We start from the raw sequence: 18,146 nt of genomic DNA, 5'->3' as shown, positions 1-18,146 counted from the left end.
TGGCCATCAGACAGTAGTATATTATGCAACAAGTGCGGTAAACGGCATTTGACTCATGAGTTTATTTGACACGAGCAGAGCGCAGCGGAGCGAGTTTTTAATAAACTAGTGAGTTAAAAAGTTTACCGAACGTCTTGCATACTATACTTTTTCTACGACCGTTAGTTTTTGCGTACCTTTTCGCAAAACAATAGGAATACATTCACTGACATGACCATCAGAATGGACAAACGTCAAAATTCAAAGCGTGGGAAATATCTCCGAAAACATCCGATTGCTCCCAAATGTCCGAAGTGGCTCGGATTCATGGGAAACGAAACTGACGTGGTAAAGTGACGCTTCCCGCATGCTAGATCGATGGGTAATTAGATATTTGACAGACGGGAGTAGAAAAAATAAAATCAGTGGCTAAAATTTACCTAGAACATCACATCGCCCCCAAACCCGTGACTAATGTAGCGGAAACGCCCGCGACAATGTTTAACGAAACTGACGTTTTGCATGCCTAATCAGTGCATAATTGTTTTTTTTTTAAGTAGGGAGCTGAAACAAGAAATTAATCGACATTACGTATTATTTCACTTGTTTGTATATTTCGTGATGCTTGTCACCTAAATAACCTCAAAAACCTATAGGCAATAGTAGTTTGAGGATTTCGCTTCAAGCGATGATGTTATCCGTCAAAACGCAGCCAAACGTTTAGTTATACCTTTTGTTACTGGGTAAAGCCGTTAACAAAAAAAATATTCTTACTTGAGTAACAAGATTGCTTTCGAAAAATCGTCGCTGGGCGGGACAAGTTCGTAGCGCATAGCGCGAAGCAGCTTCTTAGTTTAAAAAGAAGGTGATTCGTGGTTTCTTGTCTTGAAGGGACGCATTGGTTTTCTATCATGCTCCTGAGGACCATTATGGACCTTTCGCAAAATCGATGTGATTTTATTGTGCATTCACCCTGTAGAAAGTGTCTTTCACGTATCGCCGAATTTCAAAGTCATGACAAACTTTGATAAATATAAAAAATTGTATAAGTAATAACGATTTTCAATGATATTATTCCAAGTATCTCGCGCGCCCGGTATGGTAGACGAAACCTGAAACTCTCTCGATTCAGTTTACGACATTGTGTAAACCAAATTATTCCATGTTTTATATTTTTCATTTACGGCTATCCACGAAAACGGCAATTTTCAGGGTCATTTAATTTTTTTACCCATAATTGACACAGCCTGGACATAATTGAAAAAAATCCGCAAATGGAGGTTATAGCCCTGAATCTTCCACGTTTCCTGGTTCAAGAATTTTTCCGAAATAGTAAATGGTTTTCGAGAAAATAAGTTTTTCCTGAAACCATGCAGCGTGCCGTAATAATTTTCCAAATATCCCGAGCAGCGAGTGTGATAGGCGAAATCCGCAAATACAAAAATTGTCGCTCTTGATGAACAATTTTATAGCTCTTTTAGATTTTTGCCTATAATTCGGACTATCAGAAAAACTCCAAACCATTTTCAAGGAACACAAAATTCAAATAGGACACAAAAGTTATAATTTACAAAAAACATATCTCTTCACTAAATTCAAAGCAAAAATTCCATTTGAAAAAAGAAGCAATATAGTATATAAAATTCCATGCTCTAATTGGGACAGTGTATATATAGGACAAACAAGCCAATATTTAAAAAATAGAATCAACGGACATAAGTATGACAAGAAAAACAAAACAGCTCCTCATACCCATTGCGAAAACACCAAACACACATTTAAAGTCCTACTGATAGAACCTAACACCAAAAAAAGAGAACTTTATGAAAGTATAGAAATCCAACAAAACAAAAATTCAATTAATTACAAAACCGATTCTAAAAACCTTAACAAAATATATCGTTCAATTTTAAACTAACAAAATTAAATTATCCAATATAATAAAAAACATCCGTACCTGTTTTGCATGCGATTCTAATCCGTATAAAATATTCGCTGACAAATTATTTTTATTTTTAATATATTAACACAACGTCACATTTACACTTAACACGTTTGATATTTAGCACGGAATATTGGGGACATCCTGTACAATAGCTGAAAACCTTAAATACAAAAGTTTTAGCTGTCTATGCGGGCTATATCGCAATGTAAAAGAAAATTATCAATAATAGAGGGAACCATTCTTCAGTTTTTTTGAATTTGCGGCATATCCTGTATATTTTTGAAAAATTGTCAAGAATAAAAGTTTACGGAGCTGTATCTTCCGCGTGTTCTGGTTCAAGAATTTTTTTGGTCTCGTAGGCGGTAAACTAAACCAAGTAAAACTAACCAAGTAAAATCAAAGATCAAGGCAGAAAATGTTATTACTACTTTAAGTCCCAGTGTTATTAATTTGATAAAAATGTAATTAATGACATATAAGAGCTGGCAACATTCAGCATAGCACATTATAAAAATTGAGGACTGTTACATTTCTATACAAAACTAAACCAAGTAAAACTAACCAAGTAAAATCAAAGATCAAGGCAGAAAATGTTATTACTACTTTAAGTCCCAGTGTTATTAATTTGATAAAAATGTAATTAATGACATATAAGAGCTGGCAACATTCAGCATAGCACATTATAAAAATTGAGGACTGTTACATTTCTATACAAAACAACATAAATCCTATTATAATTAATCGCAATGACGACTCTGATAGTGAAACAGAATTAGATTTAGACATTTAGAATAAAAATGTAATTATATATAGATATTCCTAGCTATAAATTTGTCGTACATCTTTTTTTGTTATTGTAATTTAATAAGATTATACCAACCTAAATAAAACAAAAAAAATATTATTACCAAAACCTTTGAGAGACCGTCCCTAATGTTTTGTCTTTTTATAATTACCGGACCGGAGTTTTATTGGCATCGGCAGGTAACTTGCATGATTGCAGCCAAAAGCCAGCACGATGAAGATTGAGAGAGACTTTTGCTAGTTGCAAAATTGAGTTCTTGCCTCTTGCGCGTGTTGGAAATAGGGTTGTGATATTCTTGCGTTTGCGCGGTCGACGGAGTTGCTGTGGCAATTTTCTTGCTAGAAACTTTGCCTATAATGCTATAATCTTCGGCGCGCGATTCTATTTTGTTAAGTTCATTATCATTTAATTAAGCCAATCAAGTGATCATATTAGAGTGAGTAGGGCCGTAATGCGATAGGCGACGAGCTCGGTTTAAAGCCATGCCAACGTCAGAAACCCTGTTTTCGTCGATAAGCTACGACCGCATTCAAATCAGCTCCGGAATTTTATAAAGAAGGATCGCTTATTATGGTGATGCAGCGTGGGATAAAGAATCCTCGTTCGGCTGTTTGTTGAAAAGGGAAATCGAATGTGTGGCAGCAGAAGCAGCGACGGTTTGCAATGGATCTGTCGATTTGCGTTTAGAATTAGGAAGTTTAAATACGCGTATTTTCTATGGACAGCAGTATGCGTTAAGTTTTTCTAATAAATGGTGTTTAAATTTTCAAAAATACTTGAAGGAAAAGGGATATTTTGTTAATTTATTAAAATAATTTGAAATGAGCTTGAAAACATGTTCAGCTCGGCTTGAAGCAAGAACAATAAATAAAATAAAATGCGTTCTATGTTTATGTCTATTCTAGAAGTAGAGCAACATCTACCGACAAGATGAATTCACTTTGGCTAGTTCTTGTCCCACTTATTTCCATTAAATTCACGCCTGCAGCCTTTCTTCATCATTCTGTGGGCCCGTTGAGCCTTTATTTTCGTAAAATAATCAAACGTTTAAACGTTATTCTAAAAATATTCCTTGTTTACTTCCTACTTTAAAATGTTCAATTATGCATCAATCAAGCGTGGGGAAAGTATCACTTTAAAGCGCCAGCAGGGTCGCGACCGTCTTAGGACATTTCCGGTATTTTAATCATGGGTTTAGGAGCAATTTCATGTTTTCGCCAGGGTTAGAATTTTAATGTTTGTTAATTCTGAGAATCACGTCACATGTCATTCAAGTTATTGCAGAATATACTATTATTTATTCCAATACAATATTTTCAATTTTTTGTCATTTTCCTTATCCATAAACTCCAAAAATAAAACAAAAATTTATATATATATATATATATATATATATATATATATATATATATATATATATATATATATATATATATATATATATATATATATATATATATATATATATATATATATATATATATAGTGTGTTTTTCATTTAAAAAAATTAGGTACTGTATCGTTTGCGCTTGAAAATTCTACGTAAAAGTTATATAAGTAAGCTAAATTGGCTGCAACTTTTTTTGTTTTTAGAGATATCAAGCTACACACAAAAACTATTAGTAGCCATTTTTTTTTCAAGTGACGTATAAAACATTTTTTTAAATAGAACATCTTATATATTATACATGTGTTTAATAAAATATCTTATTCCGATTACAATGATGTAACACACTTTATATTGTAGCCTACTCGTTTTTGATAAATCGGCAAAAATAGGTAATTTTTAAGTAATTTCAAATAGTGCCGTGACTGACTGGAACAACAATTATTATAAACAAATTAAATTAGAATAAAAACACTAAAAATGACAAGACAAATACTTCCGAATGTGGCTACCATTTTCCTGAACACATTTCTCATATACTCTAATTCTATGATGTATTAGTAACGTTTCCGGATTGTCTCTTTACTGATTGATTGCCTCTGAAATCCTTTGCCGGAGTTCCACGACATTATTACAAGGAGTTCTGTGCACGTGATTTTTTATGTGTCCCCAAAAGGAAAATTCCATTAAAGTTAAGTCGGGGCTGTTTGCTGACCAATCCATAGTTCCGTCGTTCCCTATTCATCCCCTGAGACATTCCATGTTAAGGTGATTCTTCCATATATTGTTCTATTTGGTGTTCTAAGAGTTGCAAATAATGATCTGCAGTTAACTTTTGATCTACAGATATGGCGCATTTTGTCTAAAACAACAATTTCTTATAGTGAATGAACTTTCATCAGTCCATAAAATGTTTTTCAAAAAATTATTCCCATTATGCCTATTTAAAAATCCAAACACAACTGCATTTTACGAAATTTAAATGCGTTAATGTACTGACGACGAGCTGCGGTTGCACTTTTATTATTCAGAAATTATTGAGCAAATCACTTCTTTCGCGGATGTTAAATGACAACGTTGTTTAATAATATGTCAAACATAAACATATTTTAATTTGTCAGTCGAGACACTCTTTGAAATCATATAAAAATTTCCCATTTTTGCCGATTTTTCAAAAAACGAGTGGACTAAAATATAAAATTATAATCGGAATAAGATATTCTATAAAATACATATATAATATTCAATTTAAAAAAATATGATGTAGGCTTATATGTCAGAATATTGATAGTGTTTTGTTTTATACGTCACTTGAAAAAAAAAAGGTGCAGCCAATTAAAACGTTATCAAGATAATTTGAACGCACGGTACAACGTGTTAGTTTAACGGTCTAGTAAATTTAAAAATAACAGTACGTCCAGTCTTTTTGACAAATCAATTAGTTACCTCGATGAGTATAAAACTCTACCGTCATGGTACAGCCTGACAAATTTATTCGGAGTTGTAATCGTATGAAGGTAAGACTGTTTGCCGTTGTAGAAGTATGTATCGGGTTTCCAAATCCTCTTCAGCATGGTGATGCTTAGTGCCAACGTGTCATTTTCATCGCCTGAAAACGATAGCCGCCTGTCTATCCAAGACTGTCGAAAGTAGCAGTCCATTGAATAGGTCTGAAACATAAGCACTGACGGGAGTTTACCAAAACGAACGACGGTCGTTACCATGTCAACTTCAGAAATAGGGCCCATGCTTCTGACCATGATGTCTACCTCGACAACCGCTGGTGGCCCTAAGTGATTTATTTTATTATACAGAAATGTTCTAAAAAAATTTATTTAATGAGTGTTTTTTAAGCATAAACTTTATTGATTAACTAGTTGCTGTGCAATCTATATTTACAATGGGGAAAATAGATAGTCAATATTTAAGGAGACATAAAAAATCACGAAGTCAAAATATTGCCATTGTACGCGAAAGTGTAGCCGAAGATCCAAACACATCGATTCGTCATCGATCGCAGCAAGTGGGCCTTCAACCACACAGCGAATTTTAACAAAAGATTTGCATCTACACCCATATAAAGTCCAAATAACTCAGGAAACCTCGAGATCATCAACAGCGCCGCGTGTTTGCAGAATGGATACGAGAACAAGGGGTCATTTTTCAACGAAAATCATCTTTAGCGATGAGGCACATTTTCACGTTGGTGGCTTTGTAAACAAACACAATGCTCGTATCTGGAGATTGCATCCTCAAAAAGTGACTGTTTGGTGCCCATTTTGGTGCGGAGGAATAATTGGCCCTTTTTTTTTCGAGGATAATGCGGAGAACGCTGTTACGGTTAATGGTGTTCGCTATCGAAACATAATATCTGTTTTTTTCTGGGAGCAGTTGGAAGGTATGGATATTGAAGATTTATGGTTCCAACTGGATGGAGCCACTTGTCATATATCTAGAGAAACGGTGTAATTGCTGCGGGGTAAGTTTCTTGGTCGGATTATCTCACGTAACGGCGATATCAATTGGCCGCCGCGATCATGTGATCTTACTCCCCTAGATTTTTTTTTGGGGTATCTAAAAAGCATAGTGTATAGAAATAAACCAAATACTTTTCCAGAGGTGAAACAGGAGATTAGACGAGAAATAGCCGGCATAGAACCTGAATTGTGTCAAAAAGTGATAGGAAATTTCAATAAAGTCGCGGGGATCATTTGAATGACATCATCTTTCATACCTAATTGTAATACACTAATCTAAAATAGCAAATAAAAATGTTTGTATATTTTTATATTCTTCCGAATTGTTTTTATTATTTTAATGTGGAAACCCTTATTGAATCACCCTGTCTATTTAACTTTTCAAATCCTCTATATACATTAGATGTTTTCTTAGACATCTTGAACAGCGTTTCCTTTTCTTACAATTTCAAATAACTGTAGAATATTTGCATTTGACTGAACTATTATTTTAAAGATTTTACAAATTTCTTTGGGGTTGGGGTTCAGAGGAACGATGACAGTGAGAGTGGCTAGGCTGCCTAGATATCAAATAAAGTAGGCATGCCTGGGAGGCTTGCTTAATATAATATATTTCTAATTTTATTTACCGAATATCAAGAATACTGAGTCGATGATATAATTTTTACACAGACACAAAAATATTTCAACGGGAACACAAAAGAAATAACCGGACTTTGACTTACCTCCAAAGTCAGGCCGGATACTATTATCGTAACCTCTAAGAAGGTTATCTAAGAGAGATGAAATGTTCTGGTGATTGTTTCTCTGGGGGATTCGGTTCAATTTCGTCAAGGACACGGACGAGCTGCACTTCAGACTGATAAAAACGAAAGTCAGGCCCAAAGGAAAGCTGGGAAACATCCTGCGACGATTTACAATACACAATCTGGAACAGAATATTCCGCAAGTTAGACAGACATTTTTTTGCTTGTGATTTAATGTTTAAACGTTTGGTGTTTACCTATACGTCATAATATTTATATCGGGTGACTTGCAATGTGCCTATCATAAGAATTTGGTGAACACAACAATATGAAGGTGACAACACCTTGACAAGTTTAATTTGAACTCACTAGCAATAGCAATCTTCATGGGTCATTTCATCTTCTATGCTGCTAGCTAAATCTTATCTTTTTAGGAATATTTTATAACAACAAAAATAATACAAAAATGTAACTATCAAAACTCAGCAATCTGTAGCCAGTAGTCACGCGCATAGGCCTACATATGAATTTTAATTTTTTTAAAATGCAGGTTACGTTTTGTGCATTATATGATTAATCGAGAGATCGACCTTGGACTGTACTAAGAAGTTCCTCCAAGTTTGAGTTGGCACTTCATTACTACTTGTAGTAACCTCAACTACAGCTGCTTTGGTAGCAACCACTTTTTTATGTTTAAAGGCGTACTAGCCTCAATTTTCCAGAGTATCGAAGACCTACACGGGGTGTTTCAAAACAAATTCAAAAAATTTAAGGGTGTAATTCCTTATTTAAAATTAGGGGTGTTTGTTATACAAACGTTGGGTTCAAAGCCAAGCATTACAGAGATTTCGCGATACAAATATGACGGAAAAGAAATGTTTTTATTTCCCGCATATTTTATATTTTTTAAAAATGAGTAGCGGGAATTGAATTAGACTACTCCTTTCAATCTTTTTTACGAAATTTAAGGAAAAAGTTGTATATATTGACATACATTTGTCTCATGCAATTTTTTCATAATACTTTACTACTATTTATTTTAAACAAATAATCATCACCCCCTAAAGATTTTAGCATTTGTTTTGAAACATATCTTAATAATTCGAGTTAACAAAATTTTGGCAAAGGCTTGTATGTAAATAGTTGCGTACTTACAGATACAAATTATTTTATGTTATGTATTAATTATTTTATTCAAAAATTCCACATAAACTAGCGCGCTAGGCACGTACCTTGCTTGATTAAATGATCCGCGAGGTCCTAGACTAAGTTCATCTTAATAAAATATTTCCAACTTTTTGAGCTGAATCTAGAAATAGAACTATATACAGGGAGCGCTAATTAAAGCAAACTGTTATAGAAGCGAGATCCCTGGACGCGTGTATTTCCAAATAAATCCTTTTGACAGTTACCAGGTATTGAAAATAATAGACGATAATAAAACATATCAATAGTGCTGCGGAATTGCTAACGTGGTCGGCAATATTCATATTCTCAGTTTAAATGCATTTATTTCAGGAAAATCGGATAATACGATTCCGTGAATTCAATGTTGTGGTGGCCTATTTTGTTATCCTTATTAGCGTTTCCGGTAATCGACTTCAAGCAGTTAATTAAAATTATTGCGTCAAAGTTAGTTCGTAGCAAGCTCTACTCCTTCCAAAATACAAAATGAGGAATCCCGGGTTATTACAAAAGTTTGCCTTTCTTCCCACGAAAACTGGATTTCACCGGTATGAAGTAAAACACCATTTTTTTCATTGAAACGAAAAAGTTTTCTTTTACTTCTAGTCACCATTCGAGTTGTTCGATAGTCAGGTTTTGATTTTGTAAAAGAAAAACTTTTTCAGAGTACTTGTATATAATATTAGGTTTAGGTTTTCAGGGGGCACTACAAAGAATCTAACAATTATGAAATATTTTCTGCAGTTCTATTATTTTTTTAATTTTCATATTTTGCGCAGCATAGAAATTCAGAAATGTTTTATAAGTAATTGTTTATATGGATTCTTTTCAAAATGAACAACACATAAATTTATTATTATGTTCGTAAAAATATAATGGCCTGACATCACAACAATCACAACAATTTTTTTCATTGCATCAGTAGTTATGGAGTAATTATAAAACCGGTATAAGAATCGTTACACGAACACACCAATCTGGTAGTATAAGGAAGTAATACATTTTACTAGACGATAACTTTCTTGTAACAAATTTTGTAATTGCATTGATAGAATATTTACGCGGAGTTACAAAAAGTATTGTATATATTTCAAAAATTACTGAACACGTTTTTGTCTAATTGGCACATAATTGGTGGTTCGTGGTATTAGGTGGAGTACCATAATTTCTAAACTTTTAAAATATCAAATTACTTACAGTTTTTAACATTCTCGAGGCAACAAAAGTCTCGTATGGTCAATTTCAAATTTATTTTAAAATGTCTAATAGGTGTTTTAACATATGATATTATGTGCGTCTTTTTGTCATCTTTATTCAAGGTAACTTCGAAGCACTACGGTGAGCATGTTTTGTGGCAAATCATTGCGATTTTATGTAGGTCACGAGGGTACTAAAACTTGCGAGGAGTAAAACTTACGATTGAAACAGATGGCGGGGGTTGTAAAAAATAAATATTTGAACCTGGTGGGATTTTAAAATCTCCCTTGTTGTAGCTTCTTATTTATGGTCCATAAGATTATAACAGTGCAATTTGGTGTGTATATGTCTATAACATTTCATCTAGAAAAATATACTTAATTTGTAACTTATAATCTGTTTAAAGAAACTATGTTATGCCACTGCTTTTTTTGAAGAAAAAAAAAGAAAGAAAATACGTGGTAGTACGGAACTTGAACAACATAATTGGTTCATACGATATAGATTATAAATGAGACCTCCGATATTAAATATTCAAAAGCATTTATTTTTTCTTTAAAGCTTTACCTCTCTGTCAAATTTACTGTAAATTGTTACATGGTGTATATGACAGTTTTTATGAGCAGCTCATATCCAAGATTAGCAAGGATGAACGGCATCGCTGACCTACATAAAATGGAAAATGTACGTATTTAAATAATTTTGTATGCTGTAAATAACTAGAGCATCATTTCTAAAATATAAATATCTAAAACCAATATGTAAAAGAAAAAGTCGTTTACTTTATAAGCAACATGTATCCTAATAATTCGGCATTTTTTACAAGAACGTTATATTATTTCGTCCGTTAAATTTCGTTTATAAAAAATTTATAAAATTTATATTTATATTTATAAAAATTTAAGACAAAAATTACAGATATTGCAATAATGAATCTCCTCAAAATAGCTTATAATGAGTGCCAAAACGTTATTTTGCAGTATATGAATAAATTAATATTTAGAATAAAAATATAATATAAATTTTTGGATTCGTTTGGTTAAAACAGAATATGTGTTCAAAGCTGATATCTATCAATCTGTTTTGGAACTTATTATAACTTTTTGATCAATTCTTTAATAGCAATTTCTTGCAATGCCAACTGGGAAAGAATCGAAAGCGATTCGATTTATTGTAGTTTAGCTGAATTCTATTCTGTCATGTTAGCTTTTAGCCAACTTCGCTACTAATAACTTCTGGTTTGCTGCAATTCCTGTGTATAGGTCGACATATGTATATGTATGTTATTGTCCGATGTCTAATTACGTTATCGGTGTATTCCACACCAACATCGTTTTGACAATGGGCTTTTGCAAAACTGAGCTAAATTGATAACACAGCAGCCTATTATTTCCGTGCCGCCATATCGAGGAAAGAATATCCCAATAAAATGAAATAAAAACGTATGATCGAAACGTCAGTTTCAATTCAAGCGTACCTTTGGGATTGGAGTATTCGGTAAATTTAAAACAATGATAGTATTTTGACGTTCTTTCGTTCTGACAGTTACGGCACACGCCTGTCAGTGAATGTATTCGTGCTGCACACAAAAACTAATGGTTGTAGAAAAAGTATGCAACACTTTTATAAACTTTCTTCAAACTCTCTTTCATTCAACACTGGCTCCACTGGGCTCCACTCGTGCCTAAACAAACTCTAATTAAAATGTTCTCGCGTGTAATATTTGAACCATTGGAGATATCAAGCTAAAACTTTTATTCTCATGCTACAGGTACTTTCGATGTAAATGAGTCTGTGAAATATTTTTCAATTGTTTTACTTTTTCAGGAAGATATTTTAATCTTAACATTTTAATTTGGAAGATACAGTTTTTCGAACTTGATTAAATGGCCTCGTTTTTGAAAATTAAAATAATAAATTCTAGTAAAGGCAATCCGGTACTGCCCATTAAAATTTCATAGTAGCTTGTCATTTTACTATAGCGTAAAACTCAAAAATTGCAGACAACTGTAAGATAAAGTAGGTAAAATCAAAGGTAAATTAAGAAAAATTTTGTTAATACCATAATTTCCTGAAAAATTGAAATACTATTAAAAATATAACAATCGTATTAAAAGGTTTTTGCTATCCGGAAAACATACGTTTTCAACTTATTCACAAAAATAGGATGTTGACATTTGAAATTCAAAAATTGCTATTGCTTTCCGATCAGTCCGATTATCATCTATTATAGTCACGTACCAACCAATATTTCTCTATTTTAATTTTAACAACTAGCAGACTTCGTACTGCCTAAATCGATAAATAAAATACCTCATTATGTCGTGCTTGCTGTTGTTGCCTTTGATGTGCACGAACTCGTTGCATTCTAAGCCTATCTACTTCATTGTCACTCATTAAATAACGCATTTCTGACATAGTATGACTATTTTTTTGATCTCTGGTCATCAGTGCGGTTACCGGGTCGTCTTCTCCTCGACATCGTAAATTGTAATTAAACAAAGTGAGAAAATTTCTCGCTCACTTAGCAGTACAGTGTCACTACCAGAAAATATTTAAAAAAAAAGAGCACATTACTTGCAATGTCACTCTCACAAAGGATCATCAAAGTAAAGAAAGTTCTCGCGCACTCGTAACACAATAAAGTAATGCTTTTTTACGTGTTCTGAAGTGCGACATATTAGATGGTTGTCAAATCTAATGTCAATGCCGACTAAATTGAAAATCTGTACTACTACTGATCTATTACATTTTATGACTATACAATTTGGTCGCATTCACGATATTATCAATTTTTTTCGGAACGCAACATTAGATCCTCCAATGCGCATAGATTTGATTGAATGTGAACTAGCAATAAAGTAAAAATTGACTCTACATTTTATTTAAAAAAAAAGTTTGTGTGGGTAAACTAAACTCTGTAAGCTATTCTGTATATTTAAATAAATTTTGGAAACATTTATTTCTTAGACAGAAAACACATATTTAGTTTTAAGGACTTTAATATAATTATACACTATTTTCGGCTTTATCCTTTCTAATATTATGATTTCGTAAACATGGTGTGAAAACATACGAGAAAACTCTGCAACAATCAATACTACCTTCATAAAATGAAAAACCTTAATAAAAAATTGTGAGGATCGGTACTATGGAAAACGAGTAAATAACAAATGATTTCCTCTCTCTCGATGTGCCACGTAGTCTATATTCTTTTGTTTTAATTTTAAGTGCTTCTGCATTACATCATCATCAACAATAATTTGTCTAGCAAATTACTTAATGACAATTTAAATCGTTAATTAAATTAAAGTTTGGTCGAAGTGTCAGCAAGTCATTTCTCAGATTCGATCATTAAATAACATAGCACTCATAAAGTTTCGATCCACTTTTAAGTAAATTTGTGTCCTAAGCGGATATTCCAGACTCATCTTTAATTCGTATCTTCATTATCCGTTGCCGCTTTTTATTGGATACTGCTGTGAAATCGGACAAGGAAGGAAAAGAAGGTAATTAGGAATAGAGGTTAAGTCGTAAAACTCTATAGGTGTCGTTGAAGTGAAACAACCTTTTTGGTTAAATTACTCGTCGGATGGTGCGTAAAACTGAGAAAACAATTTCGCATGACAAAATAAAATTCGTATTCGGTGATGAACTTCAAGAATAGACACTTTTGTAACTCAATATCGACCGCAGTGGTAAACAAATTCTGCCCGTTGCCCATAAATCACAATCTGTCCATGTGTCACACAGTTATTACCAATAGGTTAGTGGCGTAGGTCTTTCTTGGCAAGAATTCCTTAGAGCACACCATTTGGGAAGCATTGCATTAGTATACCGAAGAATACGAACAAAGTTTTGGTCAGTTCAGTTAAACGAACGGCAACCGAGTCGAAACTATTTTATATATTTAAGCGGCTTTCAAAATTGTTAATGTCTACAATTGCTAATCAAAATCTGCTATTAATTAACAACTAAGTAAAATGGGCCAAAAAAGACAAACTCCTAAATAATTTATACTCCTTTAAGCTCCCGTACAACCTAATAAGTTCATTGTTCGGTACAGTTAGCTTAAATGTACCATTTAGGGCGTTCAGATGTCCGTCGACTTTTAATATACCATTTCACAGGACTATATATCGCAGAAATTGCCTGATATGTATCTTTGATAAATAATTTAAACATTTTTCAAAGAAACTTCACAGGCTAATACCTTTTACAAAGTTTCTGGATTCCTCCTGCGTCGGTTTTTGCTGAGTCGAAACTGCTGACTTTTCGTCAATCATCCTGTTGGCTTCTTCAGAGCTTGACTGAAACTGTTTCACTCAGTAAAAACCGACGCAGGAGGAATCCAAAAGCTTTGTAAAAAAGAATTTAAACATTACCTGCAGAATTACTGATTGTTATATTGTATTCTTAGTTTATTCATTGTCAATCATCTTATTCCAGTTTAGTTATGAACTTTGCGTAGTTTGGTGCCCAATTTTGATTTGGTATCTAATTTTTACTTCATTTTGATAATATCCTTAACAGTTAATGGGGATTTTACATATACAGATAAATACATAATAAAAAGGTATTTCACGGTGCCGATAGAAACCATCACAAACTTAGCTATCCATTTTGCACTTTCTAGAATATATTCAAAAGCAAATATTAATTACATATAAAAACTTTAGATTATAATTAAAAAACCGCAGACAATTTTCCATATTTGTTAAGGCCGTTCTATTCTAATGAAAAAACTGCCAGAAGAAAGATAACGAGATTGATTTCGGATCAGGAATGTACTATTTTATCCCCATGATTTCTAGAGAAACATAAAAATTTCCCAATTTTAACAAGAATCAAAATTGACGCACCAAAAATATAAGTAGATTCACTTACCTTATCGTGAATTTGTCGGACAAATTGGCATGTAATCTTCATGAAGACATGTTTCAAACGTTATTTAACAAGAAGGAATATACAACGAAACTAAAGAATACGTCAAACGAACGCAAGCGAATTATTACTAAAAGTTGGGCAATTCGTCCGAATATATTTATTTGGTTGGCTTGCCGAGGCGCATATTAAACTGTCGTAGATAATGAAAAGCGGAGCCGATGATGACTTTCTAGTGATAATGCGGAAGCTGCCACTGAATAGAATTTCTTGAATAGCATTAAAATATTATAAGGGATTTACTTGAACAATAAACGCTCGTTAGGTACAGAATATTATAAATATTTTTTACCTTAATTTAATTACCCAAGTTCTAAAATTAAGAAGCCTCATATTTAGAATTTTGCTTCTTTGGATTATATAAATAATTTAACATCTGTGGAATATTTGACGTATAAATTTCAATCGATTTTATTTTGTATTAATTGCGTTATTGAAAAAATTAGTACGATATTCGGTTTTTTCCCTGTTGGATGCTAGGTTCTGCAAACTGAACTTTTGTTACTTTAACCATCTTTTTAGTTATTGTTTAAAGTTATTAAAATTTGCTCTTTTCTTCTTTTAAATTAATTCTAAAAAACTATTTTGATAAAAAAAAATTATTTAATCGTGTCTGATCTACAACTTGTGACTAGAAATCATTAGATATTGTTCATATATCACTCCAGTGTCTGACGCATTTTACACCATTTTCATTGCACGTCCAAAGGTCCCGGATGGTACATGGGGCTTGTAGGGATTGACACGCTAGAAGGTGCTCCATTGTCTGGGATTCTCCACCTTCACACGTTTCCTCTTCCACGTATCCCCATTTCAGGAGGTTGTTCTTGGATCTCCCCATTTGGCACCGGAGTCGGTTGAGGGTTTTCCAAAATAAAGCAGAAATACCTAGAAACCCTAGCAACCTACGCCACCCATAAAAGATCAAGACGGAAAGTAGGCCAGAAGTAACAAAGAGAAAGTTGTTGCGTTTGCTAAACATTTAGCAAATGTATTCAAACCGTTAGATGAAGAAACCACCAAAGAGGATAGGGATGAAATAAACAATTGCCTAGAATCTTCCCCAGGATATGATTTCATAACTAAGCTTACTGACAAAGGAATAAAAGCAATTAAACAAATATTTAATATTTAATGCCATTATACGACTCAGACATTTTCCCCAACTATGGAAAGGAGGGAAACAATCATGCTCCCAAAGTTAGGTAAAAATCCAACCGGTCTGGGTTTATATAAACCAATAAGCCTTATTCCAATATTATCAAAAGTATTTGAAAAACTTGTATTATATCAAATTAGTGGTTAGCAAAAATATTGTACCGCATCATCAGTTTGACTTTCGTAAGAAACACGGCTCTGTGGAACAAGTTCATCGAGTAGTTAAGCAAGTCAGCGACCACCTAGGAAATAAAAGGTTTGTTCCTCAGCCTTTATAGATATTACTCAAACCTTTGATAATGGGCTTCTTGTACAAAAATAAAGAAATACATTACGAGATCACATGAAATACTTAAATCATACTTAAACAACAGATTTTTCCTAGTAAAACATCAGTCTGAATATATGGATATACTCCGGAGTACCTTAAGGAAGGATACTGGGACCAGTACTGTACCTATTGTTCACCGACTTACCAGCCACAAATCAAACCATAGTCTCCACTTTCGCTGATGATACAGCAATACTAGCTTCTCACCAAAACCCAGAAACCGCAACCAGGAATCTGCAAAATACTCTAAACAAGATAGAAAAATAATGGAAAATAAAAGTCAGCGAATCAAAATCTCAATCACATTAACCCTGACAAGAGACCACTGTCCTCCAGTGATATTAAACAACACCCAGTTAACACAAGTAGAGAGCGTAAAGTGTCTGGGCACACATAAAGACAAACAATTGACAGGGAGAACACACATATTTAATAAGAGAAAACAATTGGGACTCAGACTACAAGAGCTTTGCTGGGTAATTGGTAGAAAATTGCAACTGTCACTAGAAAATAAGATTCTTGTATATAAAACAATTATAAAACCCGTCTGGACATACGCTATACAGCTATGGGGGTCTGGCTCTCAGTCAAATTTAGAGATAATGCAGAGATTTTAAAATAACGTCTTGAAAAACGTAATTAACGCCAAATGGTACGTGCCCAACCGAGCCATAGAAAAAAACCTACAAATTCGCACCATCAAAAATTTAATAAAACGCTGCTGTGAGAGATACAGGATAAAACTATGTCCAAACGTGTTTGCGGGTGAGCTAGTGAAGTGCGCCGCCTAAAAGGTTTCGAATCAACAGACCTTTTGACTGGATTTAATTAGTATGAGTTTAAGAGAGGAGTTAATTATTATTTTGGGGTTAATAAAAAAATGTATATCTCTTGGATTCTTTCGCTTGATATTTTTTTTAATTTCCCTACTCTAAAACACCCTATAATTTCCGGAGCGATGTTTTTGGCACATTTTGACGTTTGTCCAACGGCCACGTTATACGTCAGTCAGTGAATGAGTTCCTGCTGCTTCACAAAAAGTATCCAAAAACTAATAGTTGTCGAAAAAGTATGGTATGGTGTACAACTTTTTCAGTCACTAATTTATTAAGCACTGTAATTATTTAGCGATTTTGTTTTGTTCTTTAAAAATATTAAACCAGACTTTAATAATTTATTCAAGCCAGTCTATCTATTGAAGTTGGCATTATTACTGCTACTAATATAAATTAAACCGAACCACTAAATATAATAGTGCTACTACTATATTTTAATTGAAATTTTAAATTCTTTTCTCTAAAATACCCAATTACACAATGCTTAGGCGTGCACAAAGTGTCACTTTAAGAAGAGAGCTTCATTCATTCATAAACGACTTCCAGTGTATTTGTTCCCAAAATCCGCTGGTCGTAAAAAAAGTCTTGCAATAATTTTTGAACATCAAATATATAACCGATAAGTACGTAGTTATGTACAATGATTTCTACGTAATAAGGATAGGACACCGTGAGATCTACGATGTCAGCATTTGGCCACGATGGTACTATGAAGAGACCGCGAGATTCACATTGTCAGCTTTTCGGATACGGACCTATAAAGTCTTAGTTTTAAGTAATATGATTATTCTTGTTGTAACTGCTGCTGCAGAAACTCTTAATTTTCGATTGTATTTTGAAAATAAAGTTTTTAAAAAGTCTACCTCGTCTTCGCTTGAACATAATTACGTTCACAATTCCACTTATAGTTACAGTTGCAAAAGAACAACATTTTGTTAAATGATCGGTTACGAGAACAGTGTCAATAATTAATTTCCTGCAATATTCGCAACATCAGTGACTTGTAGATCGAAAATGTCCCGCTAAATTTTTGTGTAAAATATGGCCCACGGAATGCAATAACAAAATCCTAACCGAACAGCAAAATAATTTCGGTGATCGATTTTACGCACTAAATTTAATAGCGGCAATTTTATGGGCTCTAAAACTACAGTGA

The 18,146-nt window shown here is 33.3% G+C and overlaps 1 protein-coding gene across 4 annotated transcripts in view; it reads right to left on the bottom strand.

The window, feature by feature from the left end:
• LOC132705417 (gamma-aminobutyric acid receptor alpha-like) overlaps nucleotides 1-18,146 on the bottom strand; it is a 74,097-nt gene that overhangs the window by 19,115 nt on the left and 36,836 nt on the right. For 2 of the 4 annotated variants that reach the window (XR_009619424.1, XM_060675994.1), the window contains exons 1-4: nucleotides 7,597-7,692; nucleotides 7,319-7,521; nucleotides 5,838-5,905; nucleotides 5,563-5,786 (exon numbers count right to left, since the gene is read on the bottom strand). Coding sequence is in view for 3 of the 4 variants with exons in the window: in XM_060675994.1 (XP_060531977.1) it covers nucleotides 5,563-5,786; nucleotides 5,838-5,905; nucleotides 7,319-7,521; nucleotides 7,597-7,607 (506 nt within the window). In the remaining variant the exon portion in view is untranslated. Of the gene's footprint in view, nucleotides 1-5,562; nucleotides 5,787-5,837; nucleotides 5,906-7,318; nucleotides 7,522-7,596; nucleotides 7,693-14,608; nucleotides 14,746-18,146 lie in introns of those variants that run through there. The other 2 variants (XM_060675997.1, XM_060675995.1) reach the window with 2 other exon arrangements.

Source organism: Cylas formicarius, unplaced genomic scaffold (assembly GCF_029955315.1).
Source record: "Cylas formicarius isolate icCylForm1 unplaced genomic scaffold, icCylForm1.1 PGA_scaffold_7__23_contigs__length_41026272, whole genome shotgun sequence".
NCBI classification, from domain to species: Eukaryota; Metazoa; Arthropoda; class Insecta; order Coleoptera; family Brentidae; genus Cylas; species Cylas formicarius.
Note: the sequence above shows the minus strand (reverse complement) of the source record. Positions and strands in the feature narration are given on the sequence as shown.